The sequence below is a fragment of the Syngnathus typhle genome, linkage group LG4 (assembly GCF_033458585.1).
Source record: "Syngnathus typhle isolate RoL2023-S1 ecotype Sweden linkage group LG4, RoL_Styp_1.0, whole genome shotgun sequence".
NCBI lineage: Eukaryota > Metazoa > Chordata > Actinopteri > Syngnathiformes > Syngnathidae > Syngnathus > Syngnathus typhle.
Window position 1 is genome coordinate 21,972,339 of NC_083741.1, and position 16,874 is coordinate 21,989,212.

Consider the following 16,874-nt stretch of genomic DNA (forward strand, 5'->3'; position numbering starts at 1 on the left):
TCCAATTGGAAGTTTGTAGACAATTTGGTTTAGCATATGAAAAGAGAAAGACAATCTCAGAGCCCACACCTGACTAAGAACAATTTGCTTTTATTGAAATAACATAGTGGTCTTTCATTATGAAACTCATGCCATTCATACAAAACACACTTAGCACGTAGAAATATCTTTACTCTCCATTTTTAAAAAAAACGAGCGTGAGAAACTTAAAATGGCAATAAAAAATTTACATTTCTACAATAAAGTGATGTGTTTGACTTCCACAGGTCAAAAAGGCAGCAACAGGCCTATACAAAAAGAAAAAAAAATCCACTGGAGTGATTTCCCTTTATAATGAGCCTTTGGATGAGTTAAAAAAATAAATAATGACCCTGTGCTTTTTTTTTTTTTTGGTCCGAAGCGGTGGCTTAAGGTCTCTCCTGAGATTTACACCAAGTCCGTGTGTTTGTACAAACGTTGGTCGCGGCCTGGCTGGAACTGCTGCGTCCAGTCGATGATGGCCGGTTTGAAGAGGCCGCAGCAGCGCAGCTGGAAGAAGGACGCCAGGTTCCTCAAGACACCCAAACTATGGAGAGACGGATTCATTGGACACAAATCGAGACCAGAATGGGGCCAAACTCAAAACTCACTTGTATGGATTTTGGGACAGGGACAAGGATTGTCTGTGGTTTCTTGCGTGTATACTCAGACTCATTCTCTCGGCAGTGGTCAGTCCGAGGAAAGCGATCTAAGCGAAAAAAAAAAAAAACATCCGTTCATTGAGATGGATGGATTTCGGTGACGGCACTCCAGCACGGTACCCTCACCTGGTAGAGCTGCAGGAGTAGGATGAAGCTGGACCAGCAGGTGTGGTATAAGGCCAAGAAAAAGATGCACAGCAACCACGGAGAGCAGTCGACAACGGCCAAGACCACCGCCAGCGGACCGTTCCCCTCGTGCATGCAACGTTTCGACCAGTCTGGAAACGCAAGAACTCATTTGTGATCCGTTTGAAACAACCTGAGGTGGCTCTGTCGTAAATGGGTGCTACGGAAGGAAGCAAGTCCGGGAGCGACTGAGCGGCGCGTTGACTCACACACGAGGCAACCGTAGAACATCCAGACGCCCATGAGCAAAAGGCAGATCAGAAAGAGGACAAAGTAAAGATGATTCCTGGCTCCTGCAAAAAAAAGCTTTCGGTCAAATGGGATTCAAATTCGTCGGGAACCTTGCCCCTTGACGCCGTTGTACCGATGCAAGAGTTGGTCCACACGGAGTGATGGTCCTGCTTGGCGACACACGCGTCACATATCGGGCAGTGGCTGGCTCGAACCGGTTTCTTAAGCTGAGAGAGATTCAAAACGTCAACGGTTGCACGGCGGCTTCTGTGATCGAGCTCGAGCGGTTTTGCTGGAAATCTCACCATGCAGGAAGTGCAGAATATGCTCGGGTCCAGACACCCGGCCTCAGCTAACACCAAGACATTCTGTAAAGGCAAAAAAAAAGATTAGTGACAACAGCCTCATCATCCCCCCCAAAAAATAAACTGACCATTTTCTTCTCCTCCTCAGTCGCCTTTACAAATCCAGGGTCAGTCTTGCAGGCACGCAGGTAGTAGTAGAGCAGAGCGGTGGCGGTGAGCGTGAAAAGAACCTGCACCGTGGCGCTGTGGCCATGTGGGGGCGCACACGTTAAGAAACAAGAGCCTACTGGGATAGCTCTGAATTCAAATAAAATCCAAAACTGACTCTGGACAACATAGTCCGACATTCTACGGCACGGGCAAAGGATATCTGGTAGGAACCAGAGGCACCAAGTGACGAGCATCCAGAAGATGGAGGCCATGAGAGTTGGTACAAGCGACTGAAACATGGCACTGGGGAGATTCCTGTTGAGGCACAAAGAATCAGGTCGTGGTTATATTTTCACGTACATCCTGCAAAATATCGTACAAGAGCAAATAGATCCGAACCTCGAGACCAAACTGACGGCACCAACCACGCATGCCAGCAGGATCCCTTTGAGCAACCAGGAGTCGGAATTCATATCCAAGATTGCAGCCAAACAGCCAAAAATGGCGGTGGAGAGCATAAAATGAAGAAACATCTAGAAGGGAGGGGAAAAAGCAAAAATGACATTAGGTTTGTGAAAGTAGAACAAAGTGATTTTGCCTACTTTGTATTTGGTGACAATTCGTAAACAGCGCGAGTTGGCTCGGCTCCTCTCCTGTTGGACTTGGTTGAGCATGAAGATGAGGAGGGGGCTGTGCACCTGGTGGGCCAACTCCAGAGGTGTGTGTCCCTGTGAGAGGTACGACAAAAAAAACATGAAACATACACAGTGGAAAGAAGGATTCGACATATTTGTGGCAATCAGGTGTTTTTGAGTGAGGCTCACGTTAATGTTTTCCAAATCCAAGCTGGCTCCAGCCTCGAGCAGCATGCAGGCGGCGTCCACGTTGCCCGCCAGAACGGCACAGTGAAGCGGAGTGTTCCTGTTCACTTTGTCCACGGCGCTCACCGAGGCGTTGTTTTTGATTAAAAAGTTTGTGGGCTCAGGCCTGCGATGCAAAGACAATTTATTTTCGAATTTCTTAATAACAGCCACGTTACATTTAGCAGACAATAAAATCATCTAGAAGTGGTGGACAAAAGTATTTGGACACCCAGATATCATCTATCAATATTTTCTAATGTTTCTCTTGATTCAGTTCAGATTTTCTTGTGTCACTATACTTTTTAGAAATCATTTGAATGAATCTAAAAGTCTTCAATTGAAGCGTACCCGATAATCTTCTGGGCTGCTAGCATGAGCGGCGTCTGCCCGTTGCAGTCAGGGCTATCAACTTCCTGGAAGGGAAAAAAAAAATCCAAAATATGAAAACAAAAAAAAGAGAGTAAAATATACCGTAATTTTTGGACTATAAGTCGCACCGGAGTATAAATCGCACCAGCCATAAAATGCCCCAAAAAGCGAAAAAAAAACCCCATATATATGTATATAAGTCGCTCCTGAGTATAAGTCGCCCCCCCACCCAAACTATGAAAAAAACCACGACTTATAGTCCGAAAATTACGGTAATATAAACGTGTTTTGGCGCTGACCTGCCCCTTAGCCATAAGATAAGCGGCTATGGCCATGTGCTGGAAGAGGATGGCGAGATGAAGAGCGCGATAACCTTCACCGTCTGCGATGGAGGGATCTGCTCCGCACCTTATCAGCTGAATGACCATGGGCAGGTGGCCCTGTCTGCTCACAGAAACACAAAATCTTATTGAAGAAAGATGGACCGATTGATAAAAGATATTCCAAAGGTCTCGGTCGCCACCTTATGGCCCAATGAAGAGGAGTCGAGTTCAGGTCTCCTCCAAGCTGGTCAACTATTGCTCCTTTCGAAATGTAATACCTAGAAAAAACATGGTTTTAATTTCCACACCACATTTATTTGAATATTGTTTGCACATGTTCGTACTTGATTAGCTCCAAGCGATTGTTGATGGCCGCCCAGTGCAACAGCGACACGTTGTCCTTGTCCATCTGCCTGACGTCATACCCGGCCTCCACCAGCTCCTTACAGCGATCCAAGATGCCAAACCTGCATGGAGTTCGTAGGGACACATCAACGACGTGCCAAAAAGGAGAGTGCTCTAAAATGTAAACATTGCTTTTTTTACCGTAATTTTCGGACTATAAGTGGCACCTGAGTATAAGTCGCACCAGCCATAAAATGCCCAAAAAGTGAAAAAAAAAACATATATATGTATATAAGTCGCTCCTGAGTATAAGTCGAATCCCCCCCCCACCCAAACTATGAAAAAAACCCGCGACTTATAGTCCGAAAATTACGGTATATACTTTTGGGTCCTTCTTCAAACCAAGCTTCAGTGCGATATTTATGATGTACAGTCCCATTTACAAACCGGACAGTCAAATATTACAAATATGAATAGCTCTCACGTCAGAGAGAAAAGGGAGTGGCCATTTGGATAAGCAAGCAGGTATGACTCAGCAGAGAATTTTTCTCATATTTCCTGATTTCCACATGAAGCGCCGCTTTGTTTGAGTGCAAGCGGTGACTATTTTGAAAATAAATCCTCACGATGTCTTCATCGACTGCATGCCCAAAATCTTACTGTGATGCCTTCACTATGTCCCAGCTGCTACTGTCATCCAGATGCGACCGTTTCTTCGACTGTAGACTCAGGTCCAACGCTTCATCCACGTGGTCGCCAAACTGTCCGTGAAAAGCCGGCACGAACGGGAGCCCCATGGTTCCAAACGCTGCCGCTCTGGGCCCGTGACTGTGAGAATGACCCGAGTGTCCATCCTGACAGCTGTCATGTGCATGACCGTGCATCTGCAACAATCCAAACAGAAAAGGAATGTCCAAACTGTGATGTAATCCGCTTCATTGCAATAACAGACGGAAGACGTTATTTCAAAACCACTTTTGGGGGTTGGTAACATGATGCCCTGAACTTGCACATGACTTCTAGGTGGGCAAAATTAACGTTTGCATCTGCAATATTTATTGCTTTAATTTGTCTTTTTTTTTAATGACTGGATATTTTAATTAGGGTACATAATAGACAATTATGTGGATAAGCGTGTTTTGAAAAAAATAACATTACTCCTGTGTTGCTGAAAGTCATCATAAGGCTTAAGACACTTGCAGGAATTAAGGAAACATGATCAGATCGATAAATATGAGGAAGACGTCTCCTGTACTGATTGCACGCCTGCACTGTCAGTCCCTTCTAATACTTCAAATCCTGCTGACAACACAAGCAATGGTGCACACAAAGGAAGAAATGTCAAGTAACTAGCGTGCACAGTGTTTAATGTAAAGCTACTAGCATGAGGCTAGCGACCTGCAGCTAACATTCTGACAGTGAGTGGAGAGAAGGACAGGTTCTTCCGCCTTCAAGGAACTTGCAGACAGACGAGTTCGACAATGCTAGCAGGCTGACAAATAAATTAAAACGTGACAAAAGAGTGTCTTTGCAAAGCGAGACAAATGTAATGGATATTTATTAGGTTAAAATACAGACTTACATGACCACCTTTGCTCCAGTCCATTTTGTTGTGAAGGAAATCAGGTAAAGTTGCTGCTCATGGAAAGGCCAGAGTCAACATTTCACTTCCGCTACGTGCCTTTCAGAATAAAACAGAAATCTTCGAATACGGACCGTGACAAATATAAATGAAAATCTAATTCTGTAAAAAAATTAATGTGTCCTGCATTTGTCTTGGTGTTTTTGTTTTTTTATATCACAGCCATAATTTATATTTTTGTGCATTTTTACCACTGTTATTTGACTGTTTTGTGTATCAATTTACAAATAGTGACGAAAAAAAAAACACTAATTCGAAATTTACTGAGGTACATAACTGAATAACAATAGAGCAAGCAAAAAGACGCCTACACAACACAAAGTGTCACATTCATCCTTAAATTAAGAAAATACAAACTAATTTGATGGCCACCCTTTAACAATAAAATATCCCGTCGCGCAGTTATCATGTATCAGATACTGCGTAATGATAATAAAAAAAATACACTTAATAATACACTGTTATTTTGAAGTTTTTAATTGACCACGTAACATAGCCTTTGATTCAATAAATTCCTACACGTCCACTTGAAAAGCAGCAGATGGCGCCATAGTTCAATAAATTGAGACAATTTATTCCATCGAGGATCTTGGATCGGATCGAATCGTCTTTTCTTGCAGGGTTTGCCACCCCTACACATTTCATATGTCCCATAAGAGCAATTTTCCCTAAAATGCCATCAAATGAATCTTCTCTCATAATAATGCACGCGCGCACACGCACGAGCACACGCGGATAAGCAGTCAGAGGATTTTAGAGGAAGCAGGGTCATCCAGCAAAAACATGTAAGGGGATATTGGACAATGGAGAGAACCTCCCAACTGTGTGATCATGCTCACGAAGCCTCATTCATGTTTTAGCCCATTTGTGCAATTCTTGAAAAACATGAATGTTTTCAGTCTATTTCAAAACAACTTTCCTGCATAAAAAAAAAATGCGACTTGATAAAAGTCACCAGCAACATCTTGGTGACGGAGTTTTGAAACATGAATTATTAAGGAAAGTGGATTACCAGTCAAAACAAAGATTTAAAAGAGGCAACACTGAAAAAAAATCCATGAGCAGAAAAAAACAAACACACAAGTTAGTGATTACAATATTGTAAAGAGAGCTATGACATTAAAAGAAAATCCTCATTTATTTTGAGGCACAGCTAATCATTTTTTTCCAGAGTGAACTTATTTAACTGAACCCGACAGCCGACTGTTTGATCGTAATGAGAATCGGGGAAAGGGGGGGGTCCAGTAATATGCACTCTTCACAGAACACTTAACTCAGACTCTCTTGAGATATAAACACTGGAAAGTGAGAAGACCAGAGCTGATACAAGTTAATTCTCATAAAAAGGTGAGTGTGTATGTGCGTTGGATGCTGCACAGCTGTCAGCCATTGGAAACTCTTCAATCACCATAGAAAGGATTCAAAATAAATAAATTCCAAGGCTCGTGAGTCTCTTTTCTCTTTGTCATTGAGATTTTTATAAACACTTCAAATCCACATTTTTACACTCCACAAATTCTTTTCAAATTCAGTTTGAGGTTTACTCAAGTAAGGAGCATAATCAAAACTTCCAATATGAACATTAAAAAAAAAAAAGCCATTGCATGGTAACACTAATCGAGAACTGGTGGGGGTCATCAAGTGGAATGAGTCTGTTTTTACAGACACTTACAGACGCTTGTAGAAGTAAATCAGTGTGAATATGAGCTGTTCCGCTTGGGTGGAACTGAGGACCTGCAAGGCCAAAGCTGATGAATGGCGCTAGATAAAGGCAGCGAAATTATGTCCTGGGCAAAGACAGATTGTCGGTCAGAGTTCAGGGAGGACAAGAGCTTCATCTTCGGGGTTCAGGGACAGCACCAAATTACAAGATAGGATTATTTCGTGCCTTCGCACGATGCTCGGAGAGAGACGATCGGCGGGGAGACATTCCGCTGCGAGCCTCGGCTGCTGCAGTGAAATCAGTTGAGCTTGGACAAAAAAGGAATGAAAAGGAGGAATCCAATTTTACACACTCTTGCCTGCGTGCTCCTAATATTGCCGCAATATGGGATGACATGATATAGTACGGCGGAACTTCCAAATCGCCTCAAAAAAGGACACCACTTGGTTGCTCAGAGGCCTCAACAGTGATGCCGCACGAGTCAATTCAAATCAGGGTTCATTTCAGAGCTGTGTGTTATTTTTGCGTGTAAACTTTATTGACTTGATCTCATCACTCGGTAAGCGCTACAGTGAAAACTTTATTTGGAATTTGTCATAAACTGTTTTTTGTGTGTGCATGGAAGCAGGGAGGCAAGACTGAACTAGAGTCATCGAAAAAAATCCCCCCAAAAAACAAAACCGGTTTATCTCTACAAAATACCCCAACAAAAAACACACAAAAAATCAATGCTGAATCATCAAAAAGTCAAAAACCAAAACCAGTTTATCTATATATACCGTATTTCCCGCCCTATAAGGTGCACCGGACTATAAGGCGCACCTTCAATGAATGGCCCATTTTAAAACTTTATCCTTATATAAGGCGCACCGGACTATAAGGCGCACCATTAATGCATCATGTCAGATTTTTAATCCAAATCAAATCATTCTCCATTTTATCTTTTTTATTTCAACTTCAGACGGAACAAATTACTTTATAATCATAAAATAATGATCCATAGTCTTTTTGATTCATGATTCATAGTCTTCAGCAGGCCATTTATGATTGATTTCATGACACAATGCTTTGGGCCAGTTTCAATTTAGGAATTTGGTCCATATATAAGGCGCACCGGACTATAAGGCGCACTGTTGGTTTTTGAGAAAATTTTAGGTTTTTAGGTGCGCCTTATACGGCGGAAAATACGGTATATATATATATAAAAAAACACGTTGAGTCATCAAGATATTCCAAGATGCAAAATAACAAATAAACACTGAGACTACAATTTTCCACCTTGAGATACTTTCAAGGAAAGTTCCTGCGTGTAAGCACAGACGGTGGAAGATGCTTGATCGGCCATCTTTGAACCTCGCTGCAAGGCTGTTGTTTGCTAAATGTAATATTTCGCTAATTTGCATTCGAAAGACATTGAGTTTGAAAAGTTGACGCTCACATCCATAAATTTTGTACTGGCCTTCACACCAGATATGGAACTGGTCCTTCCTTCCTCCAAAACCTTGGCCAAGCCTTCCATATACTGGTTTAAATGTTCTCCCCTTTAACCTCTGGGCATTTAGCTGTCCCATTACTCATCGGACCTCAGCCATTCGGGTCACGTCTCATCCTTGTTCTGTCAAAATGAATGCTTAAAAATGTTCTGACTTCTCCATCATCACGTTTAGCAAAACATTCCAAGCACGTGAAATTCAGCCAGCAGATCAGCCGCCCGCAAATGGAAAATCGATTAGTTCCGGACTTGTGATTTCTCCAGCGACGATGAAAGATGGTAAAATGGTGGCTTCATTGCAAATTCTTTGAGAATATCAACTTTTCACATTTGAGTAATCACTCAAAACAGAGTTGGAGGACTGGTTTCTTGGAATTTGTGACATTTCCTCTGAAAGCAGCCAAGATCATTTTGATCATACTTGACCCACGACGTGTGTCTTTGTGAGTTCCTTTTAATTTGCGTGAGAGATTCCACAGAGGTTAGGTGCTCTTCTCTCAGTCTTCCAGAGAACCACCTCCCTGTCCAGCAGTACCAGGGTGGTGCAGAGCTGGGCGGAAGGGTGGTGGGAGTCGCTCGGGGAGGGGTCAGGGTTGGCGAGGGATGGACAACCCAACAACAAAGGGCCGTTGGGGTGATAATCCCACCTAATGCCCCCTGTCTGCACCATGTCTGCAGTGGCAGATTGAGTGCACTCATGCAAAAGGTTACTTGGGTGATCAAGTGCTCTTGTCGAGGGGGAGGGAAGGCGTAAGGGGGACGTCCCAGGCCACATGTCTTCGGTGGCCTCGACGGGCCGTTGTCCGCCCAGATCAGCGGAGGCGGTGATGTTCTGCGGCAGCTGATTCAGCAGAGGGAGGCGGGGTGGCTCATGCATTATCCAAGAGGTCTCGTCATAGACTGCCGCCCGCACACAAAGGGGTGGTCAGTCGGGGGTGAGACCGCATATTCCGGAATGACATGGAAATTATTTACCACCTTTAGATACGTTGACATAATACTCACCGAGGTACTTTCCGACTTGAAATCGCTGTAATACCTACCCCAGGCCAGTAGTTGGCAGTGTTTGACAGCAACGTGATGTTAACATAACCTCGGTTAAATCATGAAAAACACAGATTCTGGTTTGTCTATTTTCTTGGTTGTGTGGGATTGTCTGCTTCGCAATGCTGCTGAGGTTCTGAAATATATTTTTGGGAGGCTCTTAAATTTAAAAGAAGGCAAATTTAACGCCAACCTCACTGGACCGGCTAAAACCAGTCAAGGTTGGACTGCAGTCTCTCGCCCAAACTCACGCTAATGAAGAGAAGTCCTTCAGAAAATGGATGGATGCCTTGATGAATAGATAGCAATCGGTAAATTTACCGTCATTCATGTATTACTTTGCACATGAAGGGAACTCGAGTTAGCTGTAGTCATGCAGTAGGTCTTCAACTAATTTCGCTTTCACTAAGTTTAATGATAAAGATAAAATACAAGTCCTCCAAATGACTAATTAAAATCTAATTGCGTGATTTTGCCACAAGGTCACCACAGTCTGTCAATCAAAACTTAAGCAGCCCTGCTCACACTCGGGAAAGCAACAAATTCTAATAGATCATAAAGAAACTGAAGAGGAGCTTTGATGGGAACATTCTGTTAAGAACACACACAAAATCCTTGATTTGGAAGTTTTGGGCTCATTAACACCATGAGCAAAAATAAAATTCTTTTCAGCACACTGAACTTTAGTGAGCTGAGTTCGAGGATAATGTGAAGATGTTCTTCAAGTGCAATTAACAGGATAAGCACAAGCATTTCCTTGATTGGTTGAATTGGAGAGTTGTGTTTAATTTCACAAAGGGAGACCTTCATTATATGAGAAAGATGAGGCATGAGAGACGTCAAAACAAATCCATCCTTCTTAACTTACAGTTTAGAACTGGAGCATAAAGTATCGCAAAGTCAAGTAAAGATGTCCGTCAAGTTAGCTAAATTTGAAAAGATAAGATTGCCCCCGGCAGTAGTTTATCCACAATCATGGTTTGAGTCTCAGAAATGTGGACCTAGCATGAGTGCGACGTAATGTTAATCACACCGAATATATGTACATTGACAAAATGTGAACTGAACCTAAACCAAGATACATTTTGGATAAGTAAGGTAGGGCCAAGAGGGTGATTAAAGCTTGCTATCTCGTTATTTAGCTAGCAAACCTAAGCCAAGATACATTTTGGATAAGTAAGGTAGGGCCAAGAGGGTGATTATAGCTAGCTAGCTAGCTAGCTAGCAAACCTAAGCCAAGATACAGTTTGAACATCTTGGATAAGGAAGTTGGACCAAGAGCTAGCTAGCTAGCTAACCGTACTAGTCCATCAGGCAGCATTGTGCGGCTCTTGATGTGCGATCGAAGGTGCTTGAGCTGAATGTGTTTGTGGCTGTCGCACCTCTGACAAAAGGAGCCATACATAACACAGAGTAATCGAGGAGGACAAGCCAATCAATAGCCAGAGAGGCCGTTTGACCCACGCTTTAAAATGACAAATCTCCTGCCTTGCATCACGGAGATTGTCTCTCTCCTTTGCACTGCAGCCAACGGGGAGAGCCGGCCGGCCAAAACAACGAGAAGAGACAGGAACTCTGTCAGCAGACCAAAGTTGAATTTCTCTAGATCCATACATGGCGTGTAAGAACTTTTGTGAATTTGATTCAGGTGAAGGCAGACAGATTCTGAGCTTGGCGGACATGTGGGTTATTTTATTTTATTTTATTCCACCGTCACTTCTGTTATCATGCACTTGTGTTATTTGTCTTCAAGTGGCCTGTCCTGTAGATCACTCTGACCTCTGTCAGGCTGCAACCTCGCACTCACTGCTTGAAGGACAACTAACTCGACGGCGAATGGAGAAAGAAGAGAATTTTTTTTAGTTTTCTCATTCTGCGACATTTTCATGACGATTGAGTAATTCTGGTGAGGATCCCAGAGGTAACTCATCGGGTTTCATCTTTGCTTGGCCGTTTCTAATTTGCAGCAGCATTCCGTGCTTTAGCTTGAACCTCATTTTTATCCACCGAAGCCAAGAAGCTCATGCTACGACGTACATTCTCAACTCTTGCTTCTCAGCGGGTCTCGTTGTGACTGTGTAGAAAGGTTCTCTGTGGTTTTATATCAGAAAACTGACCCATACTGAGGTGAAGAGAGCCCAGTAGAAGCAGTCCGCACAATGTGCAATGGAAAATAGTGATGAGTCACTAATTGGCAATTTCAAGCTACCGCCACGCTTTATAGTTAGCTTTTCTGCTTCTAATGCAGTGGTTAAAATCCAGAATGACTCGCTCCGAAAAAAAATCTACTCGGTTGTTTAATTTCACCCTTTCACATCAACCGTCCTCTTTAAAAATGTCTTTTGTTTCTTCCTACAAAATACAAAATGAACTTACTAATCAGCAATGTGTAGTGTGGTGATGTTTGTTTGTAATGTTTTTGCTGCTTCTTTGAAAGAAGTTTTTTCAGGCCCATTTCATTTCCCCAACAGTGAGGACCACAGATGGCGGCAATCTTTAAATGGATTGGACAAACAAGACAGAACCCCCGCCATTGATTGCGAAATCCACTATTAATGACTTTGCCACTCTGAGCACACAATGTTTTCACTGCACAAAGTCACAAGAGGAAGAAGAAGAAACATTGCACAAAGACGGGCTGCTCTCAGCGACTTGGTGTTATTCTAAGAAGATCTCAAACTAGCCGTGGTGGAGTAGATGCGTCTACCGTGCCAGAGTCCTGCTGTGTGATTTTGTACTAGGGCAGGGGAGGGGGGGGTGAAGGTGGTGGGCTGGATGGAGGCTCATTCATCAAGTCATTACGGGAGGTGGCTCTGGTGGTATTTCTGCCTGTCCATCAGTAGAGGAGGACGGGGGGAGACGTTCCCAGAGGAGGACACAAGCCCCCCTTCCATCTTTCTTCATCTATTCGCCTTCCTCCCCCCATCCAATGCCCCTGGCTTGTTTTTCCTCTGACAGCTCACCTTCTGACTGCTATTACCCCCTCCCTCCTCTCTTCCATCACACAGACCCCCTTTACTTCCATCTCTCCATTTTCCGCCCCTCCCCTTCACAGCCAGCGTCCTCCCCTCGCATTCCCGCCACTTCCCTCGACCGACTCTCTTCTTTTTTGCATTTCTCCCGGGAGGCAGCCCCTTACTCTCAGATGTCCCTCGCATGCCAAAAATTACTATTGACATTTCAATTCAGTGGACTTTTTTTTTTTTCTTCCACTGCTCTCTGCTGATGCCTTATAGCAGGAGGACATTTACATGTCAATGGGCCAGAGAAAAAAGGGAGGCCGAGTCTGCCCATCTCCGTGTCCTTAAGACACTCCAAATTTATGGCTTGGCTGGTGACGAGAAACCTTTTGTGCCTGCTCTATAGATGAGTAAATGTCTTATTAAAATTGGCTCGCAACAGGACTTGTTTGTGAATCCTCCATTTGCCGATCGATGTCGGTAAAGCACAAAGCGATAAATTACAGAATGCCACTTAAAAGTGAAGAAGTGCAAAAGTAAACAGCTTTTGAGTCCTCATTCATTCATTGTTGTTTTTGCGCACTTTTGAAACATAATTCCAGCCTGTCAAAGAACAAGAAAATTTGTTTTGCAGCTTCACTCACTCGATACAAATTATGCCGTTTTTTTTGGAGATTCCGATGAAAAGATTTGACAGGTTTTTCTTTCACCTTGGCGCCAGTTAAAATAAAACATAGCAGTGTGTGTATGGACCGTCTTAATGCCGCTTTTATTCTCTGCTCTTCCCGTGCCTCCATGTTTGGGATTGAGTTTCCTGCAGCCAAATTGACATTCCAAAGTACGGTGGTGACAGGTGAAAAACAAAAGAAGGCTCGTGTCCTTTTAGGCACTGGCGGAGCTAGGATTATTTTCTTTGGGGGGGATAGGCGGCAGAGGGTCAAGGATTTGATAGGACATCTGTAGAACAAAACAAATTCTAAACCCCAAATCACCTTCAGAAAACGCTGAAAAAAATACTCAAAAAGAAAACACTGACACAAAAAGAAATACCTAAAAGTCAAATGGTCTGTGACCTGTGGGACTCCAAGCATGTTTCAAAGGGAGCCAGTGCCCCTCGCAACCCCCCTTGTAGCGCCGCCACTGCTTTTCGGTCAACTTTGTCTATTTCCTGGTAAAGATCAATTTTGAGAGTTGTGAAGAAAACTACATCATGAATGTAGTTGATATTTCTCGGGAGGCTAGCTATAGTGCCACTTGACTAGTCCCGCGGCGTCGAAGCGCCGTAATTATCTTCGAGGAGCTGCACCGCATATGTAATCGGCCTGTTTTGGAGAAGTCTGGCGGCCACTCAAGGGAAGAAAAAAAAGCCTCGCAGCATTGATCTGCCCTTCTGCGTTTAGCTTTAGCATGGGTTAAGTGTGTAGCTTTAATTGGGACCAAATTCATGCAGGGGTTTGTGTAATTATGCCAGAGTCAATCCCCATCCCTCCTTAGTGCTATCGAGCAGCTGCTCGCTTCAATGAAAGCATGTGTCAAATTGTTGAAGAGGAGCCTCCGTGTATTTGTGCTTGTACCTTCCTGTTTGTGCAAATTATTTCAATCAATACACACAGGAGGGAAACATTTTAAAGGGCAACCAGACGCAGCTAGCATAGCAAAACTAGTTGGCTAGCTCTCTAGTCATCAATGCAACAAACGACGGGTTTTTAGCTTGTATTTTTTTATCTTTTTATTCTATTTATTTTTTTATCTCATGCGCTGATCGCTTGGCACTTTTTAAATTTCGTTGTACGTGTGACAATGACAAATAAAGATCTATTCTATTCTTAAAACTAAATAAAAAAACATCAACATGGCTAAAAGCTCAATCCAGTTCCAGGGACTTTTCACTCTTGGTACACATCGTGTCATATTTTCCCCAATATAGTACACAATTTCTCATTTTTATCATTTCCACCATGTCTCACTTTTTGTTTTGACTCGTAATAATTGAAATAGCGACACGCTGTGCCGCGGGAAAAAGCAAAACAGGGCAAATACGCTATTGTCGCTGATGATTGAGATCAGGTGGCCGTGCCAATGAGCCTCATCTTGAGATTTTGTTTGAACAAGTCTCGCAGTAATTGTGATTGCTTGTACCAGGCGCTTGTTCCATCACGGTGGTCCCTCGACACAAACACACAGATGAATAAACACACACCTCATTTATCATTTGTTTTTACTGTGTGGATTTCGCAGGAACTGAAACACCGAAAATCTTTTTACAAACAATTTTATGATTTTAGGAACAGCTATGAGTGCACATAAGTTTTAGGTTTCATATTTTTGGGGGACTTTTGCAGGTTCTTGTATGTCTTCTACAGATACTTAGCGCTTGATTGGTTCTTCTCTCTTGGGCATGTGTGAACTAAGCTGCAGAAAATATGAAGTAAGTAGATTATGTTTGATGATCCACACTTCATTTCTTTCAGGATTAGCAACTCCTGACTGCCTGGGTTTATGCTTTTTTCTTTTTAATGTTGAAGGATTCACCCAGGTGACAGAAATGCTATGCTCCAAATCTTCATCTCACCAGAACTGCTCAAAAGTTTTCATATTTTAGGAGACAATTTGAACTGAGAAGATCCCGCGACTTTGTTCAATGGAGATCGGCACCGCCGCGGATATCCCCGCCGTCTCCTTTGTGTGAACATAGACAATAATTACACAGATGGACATTCAATTAAAAGGAGGCCGTGCACCTTCACGGCTTATCACGGGGAAAAAAAAGAGAAGTGCCACGCTTAATTAAATGATTCAACTGAGGTCTCAAGGCCACGGCGCTGTTCGACCCGCAGGGAGGAGACGCTGCGGGCGAGCACCATCTCGCAGGTAAATAAAACAGAAAAGCCAATTAATAAAACATTTCCTTGCCTTGTGTTTAGGGAACAGATCTTTTTTTTTTTTTTTAATAAGCTTATTCCATACGCATTCGAGGAGTCAAATGATCTGGCCGCCTGCCGAGGGGATTAATATGATTATGAAGAGACTCAAGGAGTGTTTTCCTAATGAAGGCCATGTCGGGGCGTGTAAAGAAGTTAACACATTCGAATTCAACGTCAAGGTTTGCGAAGAGGTTGGAAATACAAAAATATAGACAGAGATGGGAAAAAAAAAGAAAAGTAAAGGTAATTAACTCATTCACTGCCAACCCAGTTAATATTTTTGACGTCAATGGCACTGAATGAGTTAGGACAACATGTGGGGATTGCAACTGAATTGAAATATCTGCACTAATGTTTGGGAATTAGAACAAGTGGCATGCAAATTATTACAAATTTAAGAATTTTAGTTTAGTGTGTGATGTTCAACTTGATTAACGCAAGAGGCCATCTTTCTTGTCTGCTCTTAACTCACACTGCCAACTCCAACAGGTGGACTGACTGCCCTGGGTGAGCCTCTGCTTATGTGCGTTTGAGTCGCCGGGCTCCGTCCGGGCAGCAAGACTGGCGCCAAATGACCATTTCCCAGGAATTCCTCCGGATTACATGCAAAGGCCTCCACAGATACTCTTTCACTGTTAGATCTCAGCGGCTTTACTGTCATAAACCAGCGGCTGCTCTGTGTGATACTTTGGCTTTTGTGGATTGGCTTGCTATTAATGATATAGTGGAATGTGCGTTTTGGATGTGAAGATCAGACGCAAGCGCTAATTTGTGTACGCTTTGTTTCGGTGGGCCGCTGCGGTTTAAGTAAAATCGTTTTTTGCTAGTCCTCGACATAAGCTCTCCGGTTGAAAAGTATGAAGCGAAGCGTAAACAAAGTACTTTAAAGCACAACAGCATTTTAGCTGCTAGTTAAACCTGGTATTTCTTTTATTTTATTTTTTTTTTACTGTTTTCTTGTTTGGGGTTAGTAATAAATAATTTGCTGTGGTTTTTCCCCTCTAAATCAAAATGACTAATTTAATGTAATATGTATATATAAACACTACCGTTCAAAAGTTTGGGGTCACAAAATTGTTTGGGTGACCCCAAACATTTGAACGGTAGTGTATGTATTTATTTAGATAATTATTTATAGATTATATATATAATCTTCTGTGTAGAAAATCTTATAATATATATGTATACTTATACTCATAGATTATATATAATCTTATACAAATATAAAATATAATTTATAATATTTAATTCATAATATTTTATTATAATAATATTTACACTACCGTTCAAAAGTTTGGGGTCACCCAAACAATTTTGTGACCCCAAACTTTTGAACGGTAGTGTATATATATAATAAAAATATATATATAATAATTATGATAAATTACTCCATATTTATCTTTAATTAAAGTGTAAAAACTCAAATGTAATTTATAACAAGCACATATCCACTGGCGGAGCTAGAGGGGGGCCCGCGGGGTCCCTTCCTGTGACCTCTTGGCCAATACTGTGTTGGTTACCGTCATGAGCAATTGCCAGGCTGCAGCAATCCACCAGAGCCATGACGCACGCGTCGTCCATCTGGTATCCGCCATGTCCTGCTGAGGGACTCCCTCCTTCCTTCCTATTAATACGCGCCTGGTGTAAGAAACTGAATGAATCGGCTTGAAGACGTTAATGAGACATTAATGAAGTAT

General features: G+C 42.6%; 1 protein-coding gene across 1 annotated transcript; it reads right to left on the reverse strand.

Moving 5' to 3' along the window:
• Positions 1-74: 74 nt before the first annotated feature.
• Positions 75-5,132, reverse strand: zdhhc13 (zinc finger DHHC-type palmitoyltransferase 13). Its single transcript, XM_061275824.1, has 17 exons — positions 5,035-5,132; positions 4,113-4,336; positions 3,452-3,574; positions 3,308-3,385; positions 3,084-3,228; positions 2,764-2,828; positions 2,377-2,539; positions 2,155-2,280; positions 1,952-2,085; positions 1,771-1,867; positions 1,531-1,653; positions 1,403-1,465; positions 1,231-1,324; positions 1,076-1,159; positions 807-958; positions 630-727; positions 75-565 (listed from the first exon to the last, which is right to left on the reverse strand). The coding sequence occupies exons 1-17, from the start codon at positions 5,056-5,058 to the stop codon at positions 427-429; spliced, it is 1,932 nt and encodes a 643-aa protein (XP_061131808.1). The 5' UTR covers positions 5,059-5,132; the 3' UTR covers positions 75-426.
• Positions 5,133-16,874: the final 11,742 nt, after the last annotated feature.